This window comes from Idiotropiscis lumnitzeri, chromosome 3 (assembly GCF_059441095.1).
Source record: "Idiotropiscis lumnitzeri isolate Australia: NSW breed Sydney's pygmy pipehorse chromosome 3, RoL_Ilum_1.0, whole genome shotgun sequence".
NCBI lineage: Eukaryota > Metazoa > Chordata > Actinopteri > Syngnathiformes > Syngnathidae > Idiotropiscis > Idiotropiscis lumnitzeri.
This window is the reverse complement of record NC_142393.1, coordinates 30,713,053-30,738,023: the sequence shown is the minus strand read 5'-3', so window position 1 is coordinate 30,738,023 and position 24,971 is coordinate 30,713,053. Positions and strand designations below refer to the sequence as shown.

General features: G+C 41.0%; 1 protein-coding gene across 5 annotated transcripts in view; it reads left to right on the top strand.

Moving 5' to 3' along the window:
- dip2ba (DIP2 acetate--CoA ligase B (putative)a) overlaps positions 1-24,971 on the top strand; it is a 54,717-nt gene that overhangs the window by 2,586 nt on the left and 27,160 nt on the right. For 2 of the 5 annotated variants that reach the window (XM_088290522.1, XM_088290527.1), the window contains exons 2-7: positions 20,765-20,827; positions 21,863-22,036; positions 22,124-22,249; positions 23,902-24,138; positions 24,232-24,363; positions 24,844-24,855. In XM_088290522.1, the coding sequence (XP_088146648.1) occupies positions 20,765-20,827; positions 21,863-22,036; positions 22,124-22,249; positions 23,902-24,138; positions 24,232-24,363; positions 24,844-24,855 (744 nt within the window). The remainder of the gene's footprint in view (positions 1-20,764; positions 20,828-21,862; positions 22,037-22,123; positions 22,250-23,901; positions 24,139-24,231; positions 24,364-24,843; positions 24,856-24,971) is intronic. The other 3 variants (XM_088290525.1, XM_088290526.1, XM_088290523.1) reach the window with 3 other exon arrangements.

Genomic DNA, 24,971 nt, shown 5'->3' with positions numbered 1-24,971 from the left:
TTCACACAGCTGCTCATATCACTGTTGTTTTTCCACAATTTGAGTGTCTCTCTCTCTCTCTCGCTCGCTCGCTTGCTCTCTCTCTCTCTCATGCATGGGTGAAGGGGCTGAGGATGAGAAGCATCATCAACATGGGGCACGGAGGAGTTGCGCACTGATTGACGCACTCTTCACCCTATTTTGATTAGCTCAAATTCGCATGTTTCGAGATGGTGTTCTTGTCTCATGTAATAGAGCCAGTGCTCACTCCAGCCCCTATAAAGTTGTTTTTAGGATCTGCTACTACTGCCCCAGAGTGTGATGAGAAAAATGAATCAATATAATGCCACATTCAGAATGAATGCGTGTCTCGCATGTGTTTTTTAGCAGCGGTGACAACATTGGGGTTGCTTCGCTCGGACAAGAGGAGGGAATCCCCTCCTCCGACCGGGGAAAAAAAAAACCTTTAATATTGCTTGTCTATCTGGTGACCCATGGTTGTGTTGGCTGCTAAACACTATCTTGTTTGACAGTTCAACAGCTGTAAACAGTTCAGGCCACTTAGAAGATTCTCCAACTTATTGCTTCCAATTTGCCAAGCCTGCACTTTTTTTCCCCCTCGTCCCCGGCCGGTAAGGCAAGCTGACTGTGTTGTATACCTCTCAGTCCCACAGACTGCAATAATATTGTCCCACATTGTTTTTATTTCACCATGCTGTGTGTGTGTTCTTTTTAATTTATTTGGCTGTGTGTCTGCTTGCTGTGCACGTGCGTGTGACATCATAAATGCGCTTTCCATGCTGATTGGCTGTCTCAAACTTGACTCCGCCTAAGGTTTACTTGATTTTTAACTCATTTACTGCCATTGACAGCTAAAAACGTCAAAGATCCTTTTTTTTAATTTTTTTTTTTATATTCAGTTGGTAGTGAATGAGTTAACAATTGTCGTGTCATTAGCATGATCTCTGTCTTTACATAGATGAATATAAGTAATTCGTAATAAGGACCTGTAATTAATGCTTATTTGAGCATTTTTCTTTTCAAAAGTGTGTATCAAACTGGTAGCCCTTTGCATTAATTACTATTACCAACCAAGAAGTATCTCTCGGTTTCAAAAGGTTGGTGACTGCTGGTCTTGCCTATCATTGCATGTGGCGCACACAGCAGAGCAGACATCGCCAAACTAGTCAACAACCGAACATTCAAGTTTGTGTTTGCTATCGAATGGTAATGCAGATAATACTGGTTGCTAATGCTAAGCTGTGCGAACATTATGGATGCACCAAAAATATTTGGCCAAGAAGTGCATTTTCAGTTTCGGCCCGACAAGACTTTTTTGTCACTGAAACAATACGGCCAAGAAAGGGTGTTGTGATGACACGAGCGTAAACCTTTATAGCAGGCATCACCAAATGGCGGGACCGCGGGATGGTTCGGACCGGACCCATGGCCAATCTATGCAGAATTTTTTTCAGGGCGCATTCGCAAACGTTGGCGCTGCAATTCTAGTTAATACGGAAATGGCGTCACTGATTTGAGCCAATCAAATCTTTTGTTTACGATCCACTGCCAATTGCGCAGCAGATCGGAAGAGAGTGCTGCTGACAGTATGCCTTGCTAAAAAGTTAGCAAGGTCGATGCGTGTTGTTATAAATAGATGGACGGAGAAATTTAGTTTCGTTCTGGCTGCAGCCAATTCAAAACCAGTGTGCATCATATGCTCCGAAACCGTCGCAACATTGTGAAGCGCCACTACGAAACAAAGCACCGCCCTTTTTTGCAAAGTTATCCGCTGAAGTTTGAGGTGAGCGCAGGCAAAAACATCGAACTTCAAGTGCAGTACAACAGATTTTTCCATTTTCGTTTACATCCCAGCGGCATGCAAACGAATATTCAGTAAAAGTATCATGGATTTTGGGGAAACAAAAAAAAACGTTCAAGTGATGGGGAAGTTGTGAAGGAGTGCTTAAATGCGGTTGCAAAAACATTATTTAAAGGAAAACACAAAGCCCAGATGTGTGAAATAATCTACCAAATCCCAATGGCCCTGACTCCGTTCCAACCCAGATTTAAGTCACTGGCAGGGCAGTCACAAACTCATTTTTCTCATTAAGAGAAGTTAAAAACATATTCAAAAGAAGTGGTGTCAAAGCTCATTTTGAATTAGTTTTTCATGAGGACTGCCATTTTTATTGATTGTGTACTGAACATGTCGACCTGTTTTACTTGGATAATTAGGCTTTCCGGTTTTTTTTAGGCTCACTCTTTGATTTTAAAAAGAAAAGGTAAAAGATGTTAACTCAATGCTTAGCACTTGATATATTTCTGCAGGCGATATTTTACTGTTTTTTTCTGGAAGTGGCACCCTTAAGTTCCTGGAGCCACATTTTCTTAAATGTGAAATAAACACCTTATATTTGTTTGACTGGCAAAGGTGTTTAATGGGAACATTGCTAAATATTTAGCATATAAGTGCGCTCTGTTGAAAATGACTAAATATTGAAACTATATAAAAATGTGAACATAGGCTAGACATTAAGGGAACTTGGACTTTGGTTCGGACCTTTTAATTGGAAGAAATTTTCGTCGTGGACCTCTGTGACTTTTAATTGAATACCTCTGCTTTAAAGCAAGCACTCTGTTCGCTAGCACTCTGTTGTCATGTTACTACACTTTTGATAATATACCTGCATAAAATACCTCGCTAACAGCACTGAAATGATACCATGGCAAAAATAAAAAATAAAAATTATAGCTGACAGCTGAACAACTTCAAATTCTTTGCATTTGTATTTATTAGAAAAAAAAATGTACATACATACAGTAGTACTTCAAAGCATCTGATTAAATATTTTTTTCAACATTTTTAAACGCTTGAGAACAATTGAACACGAAACATTTAACATTTCTTACAAACTACTGAAATAGTTATTTATGTACGGTTCTGCATAAAATAAAGTTGTGTATTAATCCAGATTTCCAAAATCAATTTTGATTCACAAAGGCCTAATTTGATTCGAGTTAAGATTCACTTTGACTGATTTCGGTTCAGGATTTGATGCATCTGCCAAGTAGTTCTCTGCCTTGTTAGTGCTTGGATTTTAATGTTGTGTTTTCAATGTTTGAAAAGTGCTTGAATTGTGGCAGAAGTGCTTGTAAATGCTTGAAAGCATTCATCATATTTCTCGGCAGTCTTACTCAGGATGCTAATTATGAAATACAAAAAAAATCTAATGTTTCCTTCCAAATGAAAGCTACATGCTGTTGGCACACGGTAAATAATTTAAAAAATTCTCCCTAGCTACTTAACTTGTCTGGCTACCTCACTGAAAGCAAAAAAAAAAAAAACTATTATATTTTGTTAATTACATTAAAATCGTAACATTGTCATAATCATAGCAACATAGCCACATTTATCTACTTCATGAAAGGTGATTGAGGTATTGTGAAACAAACAAAATGTTTTCCTTTCATTTATTGTCCTTATATTAATGTGAAACAATTTTGTGCAATTTTTTTTTCGTTTTGCGAGTGTGTGTTTTTATATCACATTACGCAGTTTACAAGCAGAAATACCGTGTGAATCAGTCTGTGATGTTTGATGTCATTGAGTGCTGTAAGAAAAAGAACAAGAAATTTAATAAAACAACACAAATGGAGACACGTTTGCAAACACCAATGACCTTGAAATAATCTCCAGAAACGCTGCTTCATTTTCTTTGCCCCATTCAGTTAAAAATAACTGCTGGATCAATGTTAGGCTTGGATTTGAGCACATTTTTCGTACCGACAACTTTTGGTGACCTCTAACAACATGAATTGATTCACACTGGTTTTCTCCTTTTGAAGGGTACTGGAAAAACTGGAAAATTGATCTTGAAAGTCCTTAAAATGTGCTTGAATTTGGCCATGGAGAAGGTGTACGAACCCTTAGGGTACTCATTCAACATCTCAAACTTGCAATCACACGTGCATTAATTCATTTGATTATAATGTTTTAAGAACACGAGAAGCTTAAAATTGAAATCCCAATTAATATTTAATACTTATTCCAACAAGCGTGTTTTACTTATTGTATGTTTCATACCGAATAATGACTTTCCACTATTCTTCTCATTTTCCTTTTAACTTTTAAATGGGTCAGTTTTGAGCCAATGTTGCTTGGATAAGAACACTGGCCTGCCAAACGAGCTCTTGGAAGCAAGCTACTTCTGTCGTGAGGACGCGTGTGAACATGACAACAATGGCCACCATTCAGCTGCTTTGAGTTGACATGGTCAGGAGCTCTTCAGTTGAGATCATTCCGCTCAACTCGGCCTTTGTGTAACTCTCTCTGCCTTGTATGCGTGTGTGTGTGTGTGTGTGTGTGTGTGTGTGTGTGTGTAAATATATGTATGTATATGTGTAGGTACATACATATATAAAGGTGACATTGGCTATTTTATATTGTATTGTGAAAGATACCATTATGAGGGTTCACCTCGTGTATGGTTTTCTGTTTCCTGTAGCCGTGCGTATTGTGCTGCATGGTTGTGGTTTTATGTGAACAAGAGGAACGTGATGCACAGATCCTGGCAGGATGACGCCCTTATAGCAAAAGTAAAACTATTTCACAACTTTTGTCTTAGTCAATAGTTTCTCTACCCTAGATCTATGTACATGACATCCGAGCTTTATTTACGGTAATTAAGGTGCATGCATGCATCAAACTTTAGAAGCGGTATCATGCACTGCGCTTATTGTACTTCAAAGTCTGTGGACTGTTGAAACTGAATATTGTATGACCAAAGTCCATCCATCCATTATCTGTACCGCTTGTCCTTACAAGCGCCACGGGGGTGCTGGAGCCCAGCAGTATTTGGGCAGTAGGCAGGGGACACCCTGAACTGGTTGCCAGCCAATCGCAGGGCACACAGAGACAAACAACCATCTGCTCCGACACTCACACCTAGGGACAATTTAGACTGTTCAATCAACCTACCATGCATGTTTTCGGAATGTGGGAGGAAACCAGAGTACCCGGAGAAAAGCCACACAGGCACGGGGAGAACAGCCAGAATCCATACTAGAAGTAGTCAGCTTGCTAGATATGTTCGGGAGCCTTCGGTGGCTGCACGCCTGCTAATAACGACACGCTTTAATCACATATTTCTCAAATATATGTCTTTGCCTCTGTGTTTTTTTACCCCTGGTTTGCATATTGATTCACTAAATAATAAAATTAAATTAAACTGCATTACTGTCACATTGGCACGGGAGCTCTTCCGTCTACTCCCCAAGAAGTGCTGCAACAACAGCAGTGGAATTTGGTTTGTGAACGGTGAGATTCGGGAACTGAACGATAAGATGGTAAACAACTGTTTGGATAGCTGTGTAAAAAAAGATGTCAACTTGTTGTATATGTGTGTTTTTGTCTACCACCACATCTAAATGAACATCCACTAGAGAACATAATGATTTGTTTCTATATTTGTCTGGACGCAGGTTTTCCTCTGTCACAATTCAAAGAACTTCCGTCTTGCTTCATGTGTCGTTTTTGGGCTAAGGCCTGAGGAGCAGGCAGATGGTTGGACACTTTAGGCCAGTCTGTTATTATGTGCATACAGTATGAAAACATATGCATGTTGTTGTGAATAGTTAATGGACAATCCTCCAGATATGCTGGAGGCACAATAATTCACATGCTCTAATTTAACACTCGTGTGCTGCAGTCTAAGCGAAGACTTGTCTTAAGGTTAGTAACTAGCATTTGCTTACCTTGGATTTGAATTTATTTATTTATTTTTATTATTCAACTGACCAATATTTTTACTTTTACTTTTTTACTTTTATGTTTCCGGGGGTTTGCCCTCAGAGGATGTCCTCTTCATTCCTCACTGTGAGGAATACCTTTGACCTCTTTGGTCCAGGAAAAGCTGCAAGTTGGTGCAGGTGTATTTGACCAAAGTACCTATCTTTTGCCTCCTTGCATTCACACCTATGAGCAAATAAGTGATGTGTCATGTGTCTTTAATGAACATAACATTCAAGTTTTTGGAAAATGCGAGGAAGCCGAGGTACCTGGACAAAAAAATGCATGCACATCTGTAATTTGAACACAGCACCGCTTGACTGTGAGGCAGATGTATTTACAGGCTCTTCAAATGGCGCATATTGCGTTGTTGCAACCCTTGAGTCACTGCTGTTAGGTGTGTCATCCACTCCTGGGCCCATCCGTGCGGTGAAAGAACTCGTTTTGGTCTCCTCTCACTTGGCTGTTTGTCAAGGTGACAGGTGTGTTGGTGATGATGATGCCAGACATGAGTCAAAAACCAGTAAATAATGACTGGCGGATTTTATTGCAGAAAGCCATTTCTACACCCACGCTGTGATTCACCACTTGACACATATTCTCCTCTAGGCCGAAGGTTATGGCCAAACATCCCGCTGACGTTTCATTATACAACCTCCTTACTCAGCTCTTGAGTGTCTGGAAGACATTTAGTCAGCGAACCAGACCGTGACATATACAGTAGTAATACTTCACACTAGTTTCCTTTGTATTTTACGTCTTTTTGGTGGCTTGTCTTTACAATGTTTGGAAATATCAGGCGTGAGTATTGTAATGCTGACGAATGCTCTTGTGAATATAAATAGAGCTGGCAGGCAAGCCTAATCGGCTTTCGAGGCCAAGTCGGAGAAAACAAGCATTTCTTTGACAGAAGTGCTGCCCTTCTTGTGGTGGCGGGCACCCTCTTAACATCCTAAAGAGTCATTGCTCATAGTGTGGACGTAATTGTGTTGGAATGTTCCTGGATATTAGGCAGCCGCTCGTTTGGGTCAGCGTTGTGCCAGTGGCTTGCTCGAAATATCACATCCTTTTGGAAACTGTCCTCCTCAAGTCCACTGATTGACCTGTTAAGAATGTGCCAATAGCTTTGCATGCTCACAAAGATGTTGACATCATTGCTGTATGTTTACTTCAAAGGTTCCCTTTCACAGCAGCTGCAAGAAGACTCAGAAGGAGTAATTAGTTAGTCCACATGCACACGGCTATGTTAGCCTCTCATGCTCTTAAATAGGGCCAAAACTCAAACTTTAGGTCGCTGGCCAAACAGGGTAATCATTTGTTGAACAGACGAAAACTAAACTTTTTCATGACTCAAATGTGTCTCGAAACAGTTAGGGGACAATACTATTTCATTAAATCAAATTCAACCAAGAAATATTGTAAAATATGTTGTGCTACATAAAAATAATTGTCAAAATGAGACAAATTCAAAGTATGAAAATTGTGTGTTTCAGTAAAACTTTAAGCAAATAGAAAATCAAAAGTTTAAAGGAACGCTTCATATATGTACACCGTCTGCAGCAGTAAAAAGTAAAAAAATTGCTAACTTCATTATTTTTCATGTACAGCTAATAACTTTAGAAATGATTTTAAAAATAATATACCTGCAGCTTCTCATTGAACGTGTCACTTGAGTGTTTAAACGTTGGACTAGAATGCACAATGACACACACAGAACTACACTGAATAGAATTAATCATAGCGTTAATCCTGAAAGAATGAATGACACAAAATACCCTTCGGAGAACAAGTGGATCAGGAAGTGCAGCAGGCTTGGTGCTTGTTAGCAAGTTACCCTCACATGGACAATGCTGGAATAAACACAGTCACCGTCCGTCGTCATCCTTTTGAAGCTCTTCCGTCTTTACCTTACAGTAGTCACCCCTGTGTCAGTTTCCGCCTGGAAAATTAAATCGGTTAATTTAGTTGTGGCTGAAAATATTCTAAGATGCTCATGATGTGGATTATTATTATATTCTACTTGCGCTAGGTGAAAATGTCTGGCCATTGCATGGTGCACAGTCTTGTTAAATTGTCAATCCAGTGGTTGAGGGCGTTGGGGTCTGTAGATATTGTTCCGTCTGTCAGAGTCAACTTCTTAAACATTTCCAGCCGTGGACAGCAAGTTTACATGCATACTCTCTGAAATGTCAGTTTTTCGCGTTCATTCCTGTATAAACAATGCTTTTGAAATATGCTTGGAAACAAGCGCACGAGTTGTTTTTGTCTCCAGCTCAGCCGTCACATTGTTTACAAACTGTGAAGGGGTCTTGTATAAGATGCAAGATGGCAAACACAGCTTTATTTATTCTGGGAGGCAGCGCCAGGCGAGTGACAGCACAATTCGTGAATGGATTGTGGATGTTTTGGGCTAACGTGTATGATTGCGCTATTTTTCATTAGCCTGCATCATTTCTGATGGGCCGCACAGCAACGACACTGACTCTGACAATGACGAGAAGTATACTGAGATGTTAAATATTTCAATGAAGTACAACCAAACTTTTTGATCCTGCTGTCTGTATTGCCAAGTGCGTCATGATGTTTCAAACAAGCAAACCAGACAGACATTTGAATAATCCTTTGGCCATGGTGGGGGTCAACACTATTTTATTTGTAAAGGCAAAACTTATTTGGTACATTAAATACCTTTTTAGGTAATATGTGCAAGGACTGTTTCCAAAAGTCCAAGCACAAAGTTGAATTTTTTTGCCCCTCCCTTTGTGGAATTGTGGGTGACTTTTGAATAGCCGTCTTCCTAAATCTACTTGGTAGAATTGTGCCAAAGGGTTGTCAGAAATTCCCTCTGGGTGAAAGTCCTCAGGAAAGCCCCCCAACAAGCTGATGTGTATCTTCTCTTTTGGCCCATTGCAATGCATTGTGTCAAATCTTGGCTCAGATTCCCTAAAGTTCAACTGGCCCGGGGAAAGTGCTAAATCAGAGATGTGACTCCCCTCGCATAGGTTAGGTGTGGTTCACATTTCTAATCGCCTTTCTTGGCTTATACAATCTCACCTATTGTACTGCAAGGAATGGAGCATTATTAATCTTACCACTACATTGGTACCCTCAAGTTACAATGGCCCCAAAAGTTATCCGTTCCCACTCATGCTATCACCACCTGGCACGCACGCACACAGAGACAGACATAGAAATTTGGTGGAAGATATGCCCCAATGTTCATGAAGCATCCTCCTTTATTCTAAAAACATGCCTGATGTACTCTTCGAAGACTACTCTACATTGTCAGAGTGTGAATACAAGCAAAGACGGCTCTGATAGGCTTCAGCATGCCCGCGACCCCCGTGACCCATGTACTTCCCATTCACTAACTTGGGCCCCCTTGTGCTGTTATTGAATCAAGCTTTGATATCGATATTGACATGCATTGATATGTGATATTGGTGTTGACTATAGTGATATTGATATTATTGCAAGATTTAATATGTAGCAAAAGAAATAGCATCTTTATTATCTAGCGAAAAAAGTAATTTTTTTTCATGCGGCAAGATCACACTAATTGTTATTCCCAGAGATATGTCCAACTTTTGGGGTGGTGATGCACATTTAAGTTTACATCTGACTGGTCAAATTCAGATAAAAGCATTCAATTCCTTAAGTTAATTAGAGTTATAGTTTTTATTTGCTTCATATCCTGAGGTTGCCTGTTCGTATTTGCCTCGGAGGGTGTCACCAATATCTATCTATATGATTAATAGATGGATTATTTATTGTTGTCGATTAATTTTATAATTGATTATTTGTTGTTGAATCAATTATTTGTTGGATATCTAATTCCTTGCTGACTCTTAATTGTTAATCAGAATGTAAGCGTTGATTGTTTGTCTGTATCTTGCAATTAACTGACCACCAAAAACTGACCTCTCGCCCAGTCAGCTGTGGGAGACGCCAGTTCACCCGGGACACTAATGAGGACAAGCGTTATAGAAGATGGATGGATAAATAACGATACATGTTGGAATGTGAAAACGGAGTTAAAAAAAAAGATTTCATTATGAAATACACTATTAAGCTTCTGAAATCGGCTTGAACTGACACAGGTGGAGTGGAATGGCTCTCATTAATGAGGATTTCCTGCCAAGTGCAGTTTAGCCAGGTCCCCTGCACAATCTGCCTATTGTTTTTACCGTTCTGCTTTCAAGTCTTTAGAAATACTGTAAAATCATGTCGGGTGATGTTCTTTCCCCTTTCAGCCCGTGTTTTTGTGTCAACCTTTTGCTGAAAATGTCCTCGATGACATTTGCACACCACCTCTCTTGAAGGGACAGTACCACTTTTGTATGGTTCTCCTTAGATTGACTTGGAACTTTGTTGGCAGGGTTTGAGATGAAGAGTTAAGGCTATGGGTTAGGGAGAGTGGCTTTCAAGTTTTGGACTAGGGTGTGTAGGTTTGGAGTTAGCGTTCTGAGTATGGCTGCCAATATTTGTCAACTAGCCACGACTGCGTTGACCAAATCCGGCAAAGGCTAATTTAATAGTTAATGTCATCATTATCTTTTTTGCAATTTAGTTTTTTCCCTTCTAAAAACGTCCTCGTCCTCGTCTGCCACACCGTCTTTGATGCACATGCGCAGTAGCGGTGTCTGGGTTATCTGTGATAAACAAAAGCACTGTGACAATGTCACGGCTATTGGTGTTAGCAACAGAGTCTAAAAATTAAGGTGCATTTAACAAAAAATACTGAATGAGATGCAAACCTGCCTTTTATTGCAGCATGACAGTGAAATGAAAGTAAATCAGGCTGTGGCTGGTGCCTGATTTCCATTTCTGACATTGGGAGAGTTGTATCTGGAGGCTAGCCACGGTTAGCGCACACAAGTTACGTGTTTGATGTGACGGAAGACAATGTGTTGTTTTTAATTACGCTTATATATTGTGGCGTCTATGAATTAGAGGCATGAGTCAGTAAAGCCCCATTTGCTAACAGCGTGAGCAAGGTATTTAAAGCAAAGTAACCAAAATAATAACTACACCCGCATAAGACTGATGTTGATACGGGAAATAACACAAGTGGATAGGCGGTGCACAGTGGAAGTTAGACGCCGGAATAAGTGACAATAAGAAACACAAAACGAATTGAATGTAACTGAAGCGCAATAAACAACCAACTAAAGAACTGAGCCCAATTCGGAGAAAGGTGAGTGTAATAAACAAAAATGACATCCTGACTACATAAGAAAGGACACACAAAAGTAACAAAGACAGAAATGATTTAAACCGGAATTACCGTATTTTCGGACCCATAAGGCGCACTTTAAAGTCCGGAAAGCCGTCCAAAAAAGCCAGGGCGCCCTTTGAGGTGGAGCGCCCATTGCGTCCACCAAGTGCGCCGCTGGGCTGACGGCGAACATCAACTGCCTGCACACCGCTTATATAGAGAGAGAAGGCGGGTGTGGCTTACGACAGCAGGGGGGCGTGAGAGGGGATCGATGGGTGTGGACAACAGGCGGACGTGAGAGGGGAGATGGGTGTGAATGACAACAGGCGGGAGAGGGGAGACAACACAACACAAAGGCACGCCCCCAGTGCAAAGCAGCGCGATGCCCCTATATATACTAGGTGCAACACATTGCTTAAGCAATTGATCAGCAGCAAAAAATGGCATCACTGAAGAGACATTCCTACGACGCAGTTTAAGCTACACGCTATAAACTACGCCATTGTTCATGGGAATCGAGCAGCTGCGAGAGAATTAAGCATCAACGAATCCATGGTTCGCAAGTGGAGGAAGCAGGAAGACAGACTGCTTCACAAAGGCTGGGAGACAGCGAAGAGCAAGTTATGCCACAATTTGCGAGTGGATTGTAGCTGCTTGGACGAACGTGTCTGCTAGCTCTATTGCAAGAGCTTTCGCGAAAGCCGGCATTACATCCGGGGAGACGCTCAGCAGCGACACAGAATCGGACAATGACGAGAGGGAACCTGCCGTGTTTGAGGGAGAATTTGCCCAACTATTTCTATCTGATACGGAAGACGATGATTTTGAAGGATTTGTGGATGACTGATCACTCTTAATGTGAGTACCTTGTTAAATAAAATGCAACCAAACGCAGTTTTGCTCCTGTTGCCGTTTTTCAAAACAGCTAGCCACGCTAGCCATGCTATCGTCTGTTTTAGTGTGCATGCATGTAAACTAAGGTATTGTATGGTAGGCTGGGAGGCAGAATTTTGCTGGGCCTACACTTTTATGCTTTTCAGTTGATTTGGGATGATAGTTTTAGTTTTGATGTAACACCGTGACCGCACATCGTTTGTTGACAAGTGACTTGCTCACACCGGCATTGTGTCGGCATCCCATCTGAGGGGCTGCGCCGCAGCGAGACGGCGAAGCAGCGAGATGGCGAGGCAGACTGATAATGACTCGTGTTTGGTGGCGAAGTGTCCAGCTGTTTATCTTGGATACAGAAGACAAGGACTTGGTGCATTTTTGGATGAGGACAACTTCAGCACGTTGTTAAAAGCTAAAATAAAGTACCACTGAACTCCCGCTGCCATTTTAAAAACACGCTAGCCCGACTGAGCAGCCAGCGAGACTGCTCGATTGGTCGGTTGTGTTAGCGCCCGATGAGTCGGCGCGTTCTATCCATGTAACAAATACAGAAATAGCGCCCCCAACAGGTGTTGCGCCCTTTGACACGGCGCGTCTTTTGGGTGCGAAAATACGGTACTTACTGAGACTTAGAGTTAAGTGGCGGAAGAAACAAGCACACGATCGACTAGCAAACAGCAACAATATTCTGGCTTCCACTTCTTCAGCACCTTTATACCCAAGTGATTGGAATGTCAGGCAGGTGTGTATTGGAGGCTCCGCCCATCCGCCGGCCCCACGGGCTGGAAAAACACCACAACTCAACCACTGAACATGACACTAACACAGGTGTGGGCAAACTACGGCCCGGGGGCCACATGCGACCCATTAAACGTTTTATTCCGGCCCGCCGAACTTGAAAAAAATTAAATGAATTAAACTTGTTAATGTTTTATTTTCTAAATACTGTGGTTTTTCAAAGATATATATATATATATATATATATATATATATATATATATATATATATATATATATATATATATATATATATATATATATATATAGTTGTAATGCTTTTGTTCACTTACATTTAAAATTAAATGTATTTTTTTTCTCCGATGAGGTGAGGTTACCAAAACACTCCATCCATCTGCTCCTGTCAAATTTTAGGACCCATTGTGGCCCGCCAATCAAAAAGTTTGCCCACCCCTGACTTAACCTGTACCACCTGTGTACACACACTTATTCGGCCATTTGGTGCTTTCTCTCATTAAGAATGGTATTATTCAATCAGCACATTCCTCTTTGCGGAGACAATTTTGGTAGCACGCATGCACAGGGTGGAGTAACGTTCATATCCTGTCCACTAACCTCAGATTACACGCACCCACAATCACAGTACTGTTGTGCTGGCGCCACATTCTTGCACTCCAAACGTCCAGCTTTCTCTCTGTTTTGCCAGCAGCTGTAACCAACTCAAAGTCAGTGTGGCCATGCCAGTCTGGCTCTGTTGTTTTGCCCCACATCCACGACAGGCTCTCCTCTGTTTGCTAATGGCCGACAACTCTCCACTCTTCTGGCACTAAGCGAGGATCAGGAGTGGCTGTGACAGGACTCGGACTCTGGGAACAATGATGCCCCAGTCTGCTACAATCCATGTGCACATCACTGTTCTTGAATGGATGTTTCGGCATCAGGATGTGCCGCGGCACGTTTACAAGGCTAGATTACATTTAGTAAACAAACTAAAACCATTGCCGTGCAAAAACGTCCCACATGGACATACGGGTTATGTGACAATTTTTCCAGGGCTGGTGTTAATAAAGATAGTTCAAACTAAACCCTAAACAAAATGTTTCCATTGAGATACAAGTGACCCGATTCATGGGTTTTCGAGAGGTACCATTATTCAGCCAAATTATTATTTTTATTTTTTTTTACTTTTGAGCAGAAATGTGAGAGAACAGTGCAGCATAAATGGTGGATGTGAAGTAGGGATGAATGATTTATTGTTTTCTAATTTGAATTTTTATTTCAGGCAACACAATCAAATGTGACCGCCCAAGCAGTTTTTATTTTTTGCAGATTGTGGGCTATCTGTAGATGAGCAGTAGCGCTCAAGCTCTTTTAGAGGCAACGACAGGTGATCGTGCACCAGCTGGGTGAATGCTGGCCCAGGCACATGTGTTCTCCAAAATCTCTCGTGTTTAAACATGTCAAAACACTGTTGTTATTTCCCCATTGAGTGACGCCTTCAATATGTCAAACAGGTAGGTAAGGAAGTTGGGCGACCTATTTTTTGCCTCTGAAATCAGTCACCGGTGGCAAGTTTGTTTTTCTCTGAGAGAAACCTCTCGTAACTCAAACACTCTAGCCGTGATCTTTTTTCTGGATAGTCGTCTTATTTTCATCTTCTGACAAACCTGTTGGAGCAAACGCGAGCTGTGCTTTAATGAGGTCAAACATTTTAACTACGCATGGGCCAATATTAAATTCTGACGATATCACTGAGAGCAAAACTATTTGGGTAAACAAAAACAGGATTTTTTCCCCCGTTGAACTCAATCTATTTTCTTTTTAAACAAAATTTAGAACATTTGGTAGAGAAAAATCATGGCCCATGATTAGTTTATATTAGTAAATATAAATACTCTTCTTCTGTTGTAATTCTTCTAAGTAAGTCAGTGCACCATCAGTGGTGAGCTATTTTTAGAACAGTATTAGTGGTTATTGAAAGCTTGACTTTTTCAAACCATGGTAAACCATCAAACAACATCATTCAATGCACTGCAAGCTGTTTGTTGCCACTCAGTTTACATTTACTGTCTAACTAAACCTAAAATAAAGATAATCACCTATTGTGTGACGCTGATGGTGTAGTGGTACACTCACCTGGCTTGTGTGCGGGCACTGTGGGATCGGTTCCCACTCAATGATTATGTCTGTACTGGATAAACGTTGAAAATGACGCAGATGACACCTATTATATTATATTGCCTTTATTAGTCCCACAATGGGGAAATTCGAGATTCGAACCCAGGCCTCCTGGGGAGACTGGGTCCTGAACGCGGCGCCTTAGACCACTCGGCCATCCTATTGTTAGCGCCACATTCAAATCCCACTTCTGCAGACCTTGATGATTATCTGAATCAGGTCTGTTGCAGCAGGGAGTGATGGAAAACAGGCAGGACAGCAGCCCTTGAGGAACAGGATTCAACAAACTTGGTTGAGCCACTTCAGGGTTCGCGGTTAACTTTAAAAACTGCTTGCCCATTGGGCAAGTGCCACTAAAATTTGCCTTGCCCGAGTGGCCAAATTACTTGCCCGACTTGGGCAAGTGACACTTTTTTTTCTCTAAGAATAAAATGTTTATGGTTGTAAAATGTGCACCACAAATGTAAATAAACATATAATCTGATAAGCATAAATTAATCTTGTTTTCATCATCAACCATGAAACCCTACTCACAACAGCATGTATCATCCTGTGCAGTTATTGAAAATGTTAATTGTAGTTTTAATAATCAGCAAGTCTGCATGTTAAATTGGGAAAATGATATTACAGCAATCCAGATTATCAATTTTAAATCCAGGAGAGCCTATTAATTGAGGAATCACATGAGTAAATTATGAGTGTGGGAAATTTGTGTATTCCTTTGAGACCAGTGCCTGTGGTGCTGCCTCCATAAGGTTCATAGCATAAACAGAACACAGTCACTGACACTATGTCAGGTCACATCATGGAGCTAATGAATTAACAGCCAATAATCAAATATTACTCCCTTCCTTACTCACAACTGAATTGTCTACTTAAAAATATTCGAGCTATTTTAGTCATGTCAGAGGAATCCGAAATGTTCGGATTTGAACAAACTCGTCGCCACTTGTAAACATGCGCAGAAGGTAAGAAAACTTCCGGCTGTCAATTTTCGGCTGAAATATTGTAGGTTTTTGTTGTGTTTTTCAAACTTCAAAGGGGATGATACTACAGCGAGTTCCAATACTGCGGGATTTATTGACGCCCACTTTAACTCGACATTCACTGAACTAACTGATCCCCGTAGCGCCTGCCCATTGCCCCCGATAAGGCCAATAGACCATACCACAACATAAGGGGGTGTCTGGGTTAAACCATCACCATACAGTGCACACAAACAGATCACACCACCGTTTTCGTCGAAATTAAAGATATTTGACTGCTTTAAAAAATGCTTGCCCGGTTGGGCAAGTTGCCCATAATTTTACCTTGCCCGTGGCCAAATTTCACTTGCCCCGGGCAATCGGGAAGTGGTTAACCGCGAACCCTGCACTTGTTCCATAATAATATGCTTAAAAATGGCGAAAGACAGGCTCATACATGACCTGGATTGGTTATGACGGACACTCAAAGGGACAGCTGCACGCCGCGTCGCTCACGTCTCAAACTCACGCACACGCAGCTGCGCATGCACACACACACACCCACGCACACACACACGCACGCACAAACACGCACACACACACATACGCGCCCCCCCCCCCCCACACACACTTATATGATTTCTGTTTATATTCAATATTCAAAACAATCTTGACGTGTGACAGGTTTGTCAACAAATTTGCTTTCACTCAGTGATTGCGTAATATTTGTCAGCTCTGCATTTTGTCACGTTAACAAAATACAAAATGCATATTGTCGCAAACAGCATTGCGAATCAGCTTATTTCAATCCTTGTATGTATTTTGTGTCGATCAGTTAAGTGCAGGTTGGCACGGTGGATCACTGGTTGCCACGATGGCCTCTAGGTGCAGAGGTCGTGGGTTAGATTCCGGCTGCGGCCTTTCTGTGTGGAGTTTGCATGTTCTCCCCGTGCCTGCGTGGGTTTCCTCCGGGTACTCCGATTTCCTCCCACATTCCTAAAACATGCATGGCAGGTAGATTGAACACTTTAAATTGCCCCTCGGTATGAGTGTGAGCCCGGATGGTTGTTTGTCTCTGTATGCCCTGCGATTGGCTGGCAACCAGTTCAGGGTGTCCTCCACCTACTGCCCGAAGATAGCTCGGAAAGGCTCCAGCACCCCGCGCAACCCTAGTGAGGAGAAGCGATACAGCAAATGGATGGATGGATGAAAATATTTAACTATTAATAATAACTTTTTTTTTCTGCCCGCGGACAAGGAAGAGGGTCTCTGCTACTTTAGAAGCTACCCCGGTGTACTCACCCCCACAAACAAACACACGCAAGGGGGCGCGGGGTGGGGCGAGACATTGTATGATGATTACCCATGAGATTTTTCGAAAGAGAAATTCAGTGTTGGGTGACATTAAGTTGCCACATTGAGATGTCACACACATGATGATAAATTTCCAACCTACTACTAGCACATTTTTTTGTTCAATTTCATTCTTGACGTGTGGGTTGGCACTTCAGGGACAAAACTATTGGATTTAGAAATTTAAAAGTAAATTTTCTATGTCCCCTTCAAGCCTGTTCTACACTCTGATATTGGTGTTCTCTAATGAAAGATACGTCAGCTTCAGTTTTTCAAATCTTTCCACATTACCATTGTTTGTTATGACTTGTGAAAAGTAGAAAAGAGACAAACCACCAATCACTGCAGCAATATTTAACAAAGTTGAAATTCCTATTATGTCTAGTACCTTTTGGGAGTTTTCATTGATTTTTTTTTTTGGGGGGGTGAATATTCTTGTCACTTAAATGTTTCTTAGCACGCCTTAATGACAGATATAATCACACTTTGAGCTTCAGTAAATACTAGTCTTCCACTACGACAGCAAGCGTAATGAAATAAAAAAATCTTTATATGTTGTATGGTGGTTTATGCCACATATGTCTTTTGTGAACCGTCCTTAACACAGACGGAAAGAGAAATATAGCTGTTAGTGTGGTTATTGCATATGCGTTTGTTGTGACAACAGATGCAGCCACCATCATTAGTGCAGTACAAGTGTGTAAGGACTAAATGAATAGTGAACTTTTACCCACTCGCATAAAGTAAAGTTACAGTGATGGCGGCCTTTGCGATGTCTCGCCAACGTTTACTTGATTTCTTTATGGTGCAGTGCTTGTTTGCTCAACTTGGTGAGAGTTGCATGAGTGTGTTGCTTTGCTTGCTTGTTTTCAGTTTTTGGCTGATTTCATCACTTTGCAGCCAGTGAGTGCACCGGAACGGGTCTGTTTTTGAGACCCTACTTTTACTTGATAATTTAAAATTTCACATTGTGAAGGCAACTTTATATTGCCCACCTCTTCTCCCTCCCAAATCGACTCCTGTAGTCACAAACACAGCCAGCTCAGCCAGAAATAAGCCCCATTTTAACTTTGTCTACAAGAGGAAGTGCCAAGTGACATGAAGCTGATAAATAAGACTGAAGTAACATCCTGCTGTAACTGTGACACTTCCGTTTGTTGGGGAATCTCTCTCGCTCCGGACTCGACCCCTTCTTCACATCGCTGTGCTGTCGTTTCTTCTCGGCTTCTTACACAGTCGCCGTCTGGTAATGCAGATCCACCGTACTCGTTTTGGCACACGCCGCAATCGTGGGGATTTAGGTCAGCAGTCGGTCGTTTTCATGAGATTGGACACCCAAAACTGGCTAACTGCTACAGCAGTGGAGTTGACACTGCAGCACCAGCCTAGCTTTTTTCCTCATCATGTCTTTTCACCGACACTTATTTAAAGCAAAACAATGATGTTATCTCCCCTGCTGAGCAGTGAGTGTTCCTACCTCTCGCCATGTGTTTGTTCAGTAGATTTAGTGTAAAGAGGATTATTATTATTATTATGACTGGCTGTGCATTTAGTACCTGGGCCTTTTGTGGGGACTTAACGGACTTATTTCACTTCTTTACACCACCGCGATCACTTCACTTCACAATTATAAAAACAAGCAATGCATTATAGAAAAAAAAACTGTATAGAAAAACATTTGTGTTCAGTCTGTTACTTAAAAAGTTGAAGCATAGCAACAAAGATGCTATTTAGCAGTAAGCTAACAGGGCGTTTCTTTGGGTAGTTGTTTGGCTGTTTTAAACACAGTCTAATTCTCTTTGTTTGTTTCGTTTGACAATAAATTTCACCTGGGAGTGGTATTAAGCTGCCTAAAGTCGTTTGTTTTTTTTTTTTTTTGTTTTTTTAAGCGCTCGTGACAAAAGCAAGTCAAAGCAAAGAAATTGGCCAAAAGGATGCTCTTATAATGAAAATCTGTAAGTTGAGTCACTCATATCTGAAGGCACCAGTGTATAAATTAAGTTACATCAGCCAGCACAACTGAATATCAAGGCCTGGAAAGGTCAGATTGATATGGCAGCACAAGATGAAATCTGATTGGGGGAAAAATGTAACGTAAATGTAATGTAATGTAACTTTCACAAACTGCAAGTAGGGCAGTCAAGTAAACAGAAAAAACTGGTACAATTTCACGGATGAAATACACTCCGGTCTTGATGGGTGGGCAATAGAGCGCCGTTCCTGCCCACCAAGATGCCTGTGCCCCCCACTTTACATGGATCTCTAACAATCAACATTTAAAAATATATATTATAGTTATTTTTGTTAAGGAATGCTAATGTTGAGTTTGTAATCGCTGAGACATGGAAAAAAAAATACTGCTATGGCTTTGTTTAATTAATGACCAATGTGATCTGGTAACACTTTACTGAAAATATGGTTAGGCATGCAACACTGCAAGCTTACGTGCTGAATATGTCAGTCCTTGCTCAAGGTTATCTTTTTTTTTTGTGGGATTGTGTAATAGTGTGATATATGTATGTATTTGGAAATAATGACAGCCTAACAAGGGCACTGGGTGGACTTGTACACCAAAACATAGTGGCAAGCGAAGATGTCAATCATTGGCGTTAGTATGGGCAAGATTCAGCAACTTAGAATCATTTGAAATTGATTCATACAAAATCGAAAAAACGGCAGCCTTTATTTCTAAAATGGTGTTGTTTTTTTCTCTTTTTTTAACTTCTGCTAAAGACACCACCTTCAGCAGGGTCACGGTTTCTGTGAAATACAACAGTGCGTCTGCCATATTAGATGTTGCCATTTTATTAGCCATATAATCTGCAAATCATATTTGTGAAATGGTGTTAGAATTATATACTTCAATCAAAAGTAATGATTCAGTCTTCATGCCATGAGTTTGTGCATGACGATGCATTGAATGACGCATCTTCATAGATTGCTTTTCTTTGCCACATCTGATATGGCTGCGACATCAACGTATAATTCAGCACTTAAGGGAGTGTCTATGAATATTGATTGTAAATTTTGTCTATGGTAATACCTGCCCGCAAGTGTTGCACAGGGCGGCATTCAAGACAGTTGACTTTGTGCAGCAATGTTGCATAAATAGAGTGTGAATGGATAAAAAATATGGAGCAAAGCAAATACTGTCTTTCTGGTAATAATAATTGCCCCGCCCATTCATTGCATGTGCCCCCCTCAAGAGAGACTTGATCAAGTATTAGAATTTAGGTTGTAAATGTAGGTCAGTACCTCTGATAGTGTTTAGGACAGCAGAAAAGGCCTTGATGACCCTCGCCGCCCATCAATTATATGCCTCCACTCGGGCTGGATTGTCATTGTATTGATATCTAGATATGAACATTCAAGATATTGATATAGAAAATTAAGACAATGTCAGTTGTGGACTTTCCATGCTCTCACTGGATTTTGTTTTTCCTAGTAAAATCAGGATTGTTATTGCAATATCTGGCATGAATATTCAGATGTGAAATTTTGTCCATATTACCCAGCCCGAGTGGTGCTCTTGATTTTGCTTGACAGATGTGGGTGTGCACACATTAGAGTGTGTGTGTGTGTGTCTACAGTGAATTTTGTGCTGCAATAGATATAAATATAACAGTTTAGTGTCACTGTTCTCTCTCCTAGGTGACATCACGCAGAAAGGCTTTGAGAAGAAGAGAGCCAAGCTGCTGGCCTCCTGTTTGCCCAGTAAGACCACCCACCAAATCTTATATTAGCTTCATGTTCCTTGTGACACTTGTTCACCCATGAAAACTTTTAAGTATATTCATGTTAAAAAAAAGCAGCTATGTTGATGTCCAGTGTGACCTTTGAGTAATTTTGCTTCCCCCATCATCTGTGATACTTTGTCTCACTCTAGTGGTCAGTATTAGATTTGCACACAAGACACAACAATGGGTCACATACACTGTAATCTGCTGAACCAGCGTATCAAATGCATTCTCGTTCAAGGGCCACCATCACCCTAATTTGACCACAAGTGGGTTTGACCAAAATATTTGTGACAACCTCAACTGACTCACTTCAACATACAAACTAAAAGGGGTAGTTCTGGGAACTATTCAGAAAGAGGATACAGTTACCATTTCCCCAGTAAAGGTCCCCCCAAAAACATCACCGCAGTATCTTTTTAGCTACCTGACGTGTCATATCACCAAAGAATTGGATTGCCAAGAGAACCATCAAAGTGTCATGCTCGCGATCTACTAACACAAGATGTTATGTTCAGAGATTTTGTTGCTAGGGTGTTCTTGGTGTATCGTGCAGCATTTATTCATGTTTAGTATATTTATTTATTCAGCTGCCAAATGCTATTTCTCCAGATCAGTGTCATAATAGTTTTCGATTTCTCAATATCATTAGTTTTTATTGTGTTTTGTCTTTTATTATTCAGTCAATTTTGGTTTTTCTTAGTTTTAGTTCTTTCGATATATGGAGTGTTTGATGAGCGCACATTTAGGAAGAAAAAGCTCACTAAGAATTGTGTAATAAAGTAAACAATTCTCAAACGACTGTTTGACCTTTCTTCTGTACAGACTTACAGCAATGCCAAAATAGAAAACTTTATCATATTAATTCACACAGATAAATACTACGGACATTTTTGCTAAATTGTAGTTAGGTTTGTAAGATTTAGGATTTCTTTCTTCTTTTTATTATAGAAGCACTTGTTTTTTTTTTTGTTTTTTTTTTTTCTTGAGCTTTTTTAAACATTTTGTTCAGGTATTAACCTTGCTCCAGATGCGGATGTGACTCTGCCAGATGTGCAGCTTTCTGGGGGCCACAGCGGTGAGCCCACGCCGAGTCCTGAGGCCCCGGGACCATCCACATCTTCAGCCTCCAGACACCATCGTGCACACCGCAGTGGAGGGGCCAGAGATGAGCGCTATAGATCAGGTTCAAACCAACTACAACACTTATGAGATATCATATTTAATGTATTTTACTTCCGACTTTTCTCATTCGCTATATCTGTTTGTTTAGACATTCACACAGAAGCGGTGCAGGCAGCGCTAGCCAAACACAAAGAGGAGAAGATGGCCCTGCCCATGCCAACCAAGCGACGCTCAGCTTTTGTCCAGTCTCCTGGTGATGCTTGCACGCCCCCAGGTACAAATAATGGCTAATGACGTTCACTTTAATATTCTTCAGCAGAGATCCCTTCAAGTTGGCCCAATTTTGCTGATGCTTGACCACCTTTCATTTATCGCCATCATAAAGCCTTTATTTATTATACACACACACACCCACTAATGGGGAACCTGAGCTGGGGTTAGACTGTCGTGAGACAGGTGAGTTATATTTGAGCATTGTTAACCGCCACAAAAATAAGCAGGCATTAACCAGTCTAAAAGTAGTGCTTTGAAAATTGAGTTTACGCGATCTGGGTTTTTAAGAGTCAAACAGCGATCATTACGTTTGAAAAAAACTATACTCGAGCAGCGATTCGATCAGAAGATGGCACAATATATATATTTTTTAACTTGTTTATTTACTCTATAGTTTAACCCCGCCACAGCAAAAATGCAATGGAAAAAATATTTAAACCAACAACAACAACAAAAAATCATACAATTAAAATTTCTTCTCTGACATTATGGGTTAGCGCCAGTCATTCAGGTGGCCGGGTTTTATGCGCAAACTATTGCTTTCTTGGTTCAACAGCTGTAAACAAGTGTTACTTTCTTACCAGCTACAAGTTGCTCACTTCACATTGTGCTCCTGCTAAAAGCCCGGACGGTCCGTTTGTCCACTTTTACCTGTCGTGTATGCTGTACGAATTCTGCCCTATTAATGCATACTGCATTGCCTTTACACTATATGTAAGAGCATTGTGAGAATAGCTCGACACACCTTTGGTAAGATTACAGCATAGCTCACATCCTCGTTTAGCAAAAATAATTTCACTCATGGCCAACAAACAAAAGTAAGCTGGACAAAGGGGCAGCTGTCCAGCTGTATAGGAATGGCATGAGAGATGCATGTTTTGTGTTAATTTTATTTCTTTGTTTCATTGTTTGCTTTTATGCTGTTCAGAGATATTTATAGTTTTGATTTGAAACCATGACTGTAAGGAGTGTGGTGACCAGTTACATCCCTCCCCTGACGTGGTCAATTAGATGTGTTGCCATGACATTTTTGCTACTAACAGGCATCAGCCTTCACAAGCTAGCATGTGTGAGCTAGCATGCTTACATGCGCCTCAGTGCGGCGCGCCTAGTCTAAGTATTAAATCTAGAAATAGCACCCTCAACCAGTGCTGCGCCCTTTGATACATCGCGTCTATTGGTTATAAAAATACGGTAACTTACACTGAGTGATAAAAGCTATTTTGAAATAAAGAGATGCTAAAATTAAATACATAGCACACATTCTGCATTTTTCATGTTTTTAACTTGCCCATGGTCTAACATTAAGCCTTTTTGGGTAATTGGACTTAAATGCTCCACACCAGTCACAGAAGACCCAAATTGACTTTGTTTACAAAATGTTGCTTTATCCCAGCTGAGTGGCCTCTGAAGCCCAGAGCAATGGAACAAGAACAAGATTAATTCTTTGATGCTGGCTAAAATGAGGTGCTGTTTGTAAACGTGGTATGTTAACAATACAGGCTCCAAAATTTTTTCACCTTTGGGGCATAGTGTTCACCTGAGTTTTGGTGGAACTGCATATTGGAAAATTTTTGCAGCATTGGATCATCATGGTTCACCTGTGTATGAGTATTGATTCAGGGGACGGATTTCCAATGATTTTTTCACCAGACACATCTTCTGCATCAGAGGATGAGGGCTCACTGCGCAGAAAAGCCGCCCTCAGTGCGGCGCTGGCCCAAGGGCTGCAAAGTCCTGATTACTGGATCAACCGTTCCGTCCAAAGCTCCTCCACGTCCTCATCTGCGTCCTCCACCCTCTCCCACGGAGAGCCGAAAAGCCAGCCTCAGCCAACGCCTCAGCCTGCTGCTTCTGTGCTGGCTGATGTACTAGCCCACATGCGCATCGGTAAACTGCCTTCATCAGCAACACGTATGAATACGTTTGTTATCCTCTGTAGACATCCATCTTAGCATGGCTCGCTTTGTGGTTCTCCATTAGAGAACAGCGTTCCCCCAGATGTGACATCGTCCTCCACTGTCCAGGACAGAGGCTCGAGAATGGACCTGCCTCCCGCCGTCAGGGGCATGAGCCGTGGACAGAGCCGTTCGAGCATGCTGGATACTGCTGATGGTAGATAACACACAAGGCTATACATTCACACAAAAGTGTTGGTCATATCACATGTGTGTGCTTGTTTACATTTTTACTGTGTGGGAAATAAAACCCAGCAATTACTTCTTAATCAATCCAGTCACACATGTGAGTCTCAATCAAAGTTAATTTGTTTCAGGAGTTGAATTCATTCCATTTCCTACCTTATTTCAATAATATTTTTTTCTTGTGTAACCTTCTAATTTCTTGAGATGGTGAATTTTGGTTTTTCATTAGCTGTGTGAGCTATTATCAAAACTGCTAAAAAAGAAATCATGAACGACTTCACTACTGTGAAGTGAGTTTTTTTTAACCATGTTCTAAATTTTATCGATAGACATCTGTGGTGTTGACACTTAAATGAGTGTGTTCATTTAAGTGAAGGAACATGATGCTAATTACACATTTTGTCTTCTTTCTTTTGGGTCCATTAATCCATCTTGACTTTCATTTAAAAAGGAAAGCGAAAAGGTAAAGTGGGTAGGGGAGGGATGCTGAAGACGCCCGTGTCAGCTTGCTTTCCAGCCTGTCACTCTCCATGTGTGTCTTGTGATCTCGACATAGACATAGACAACCTCCTATGCTCT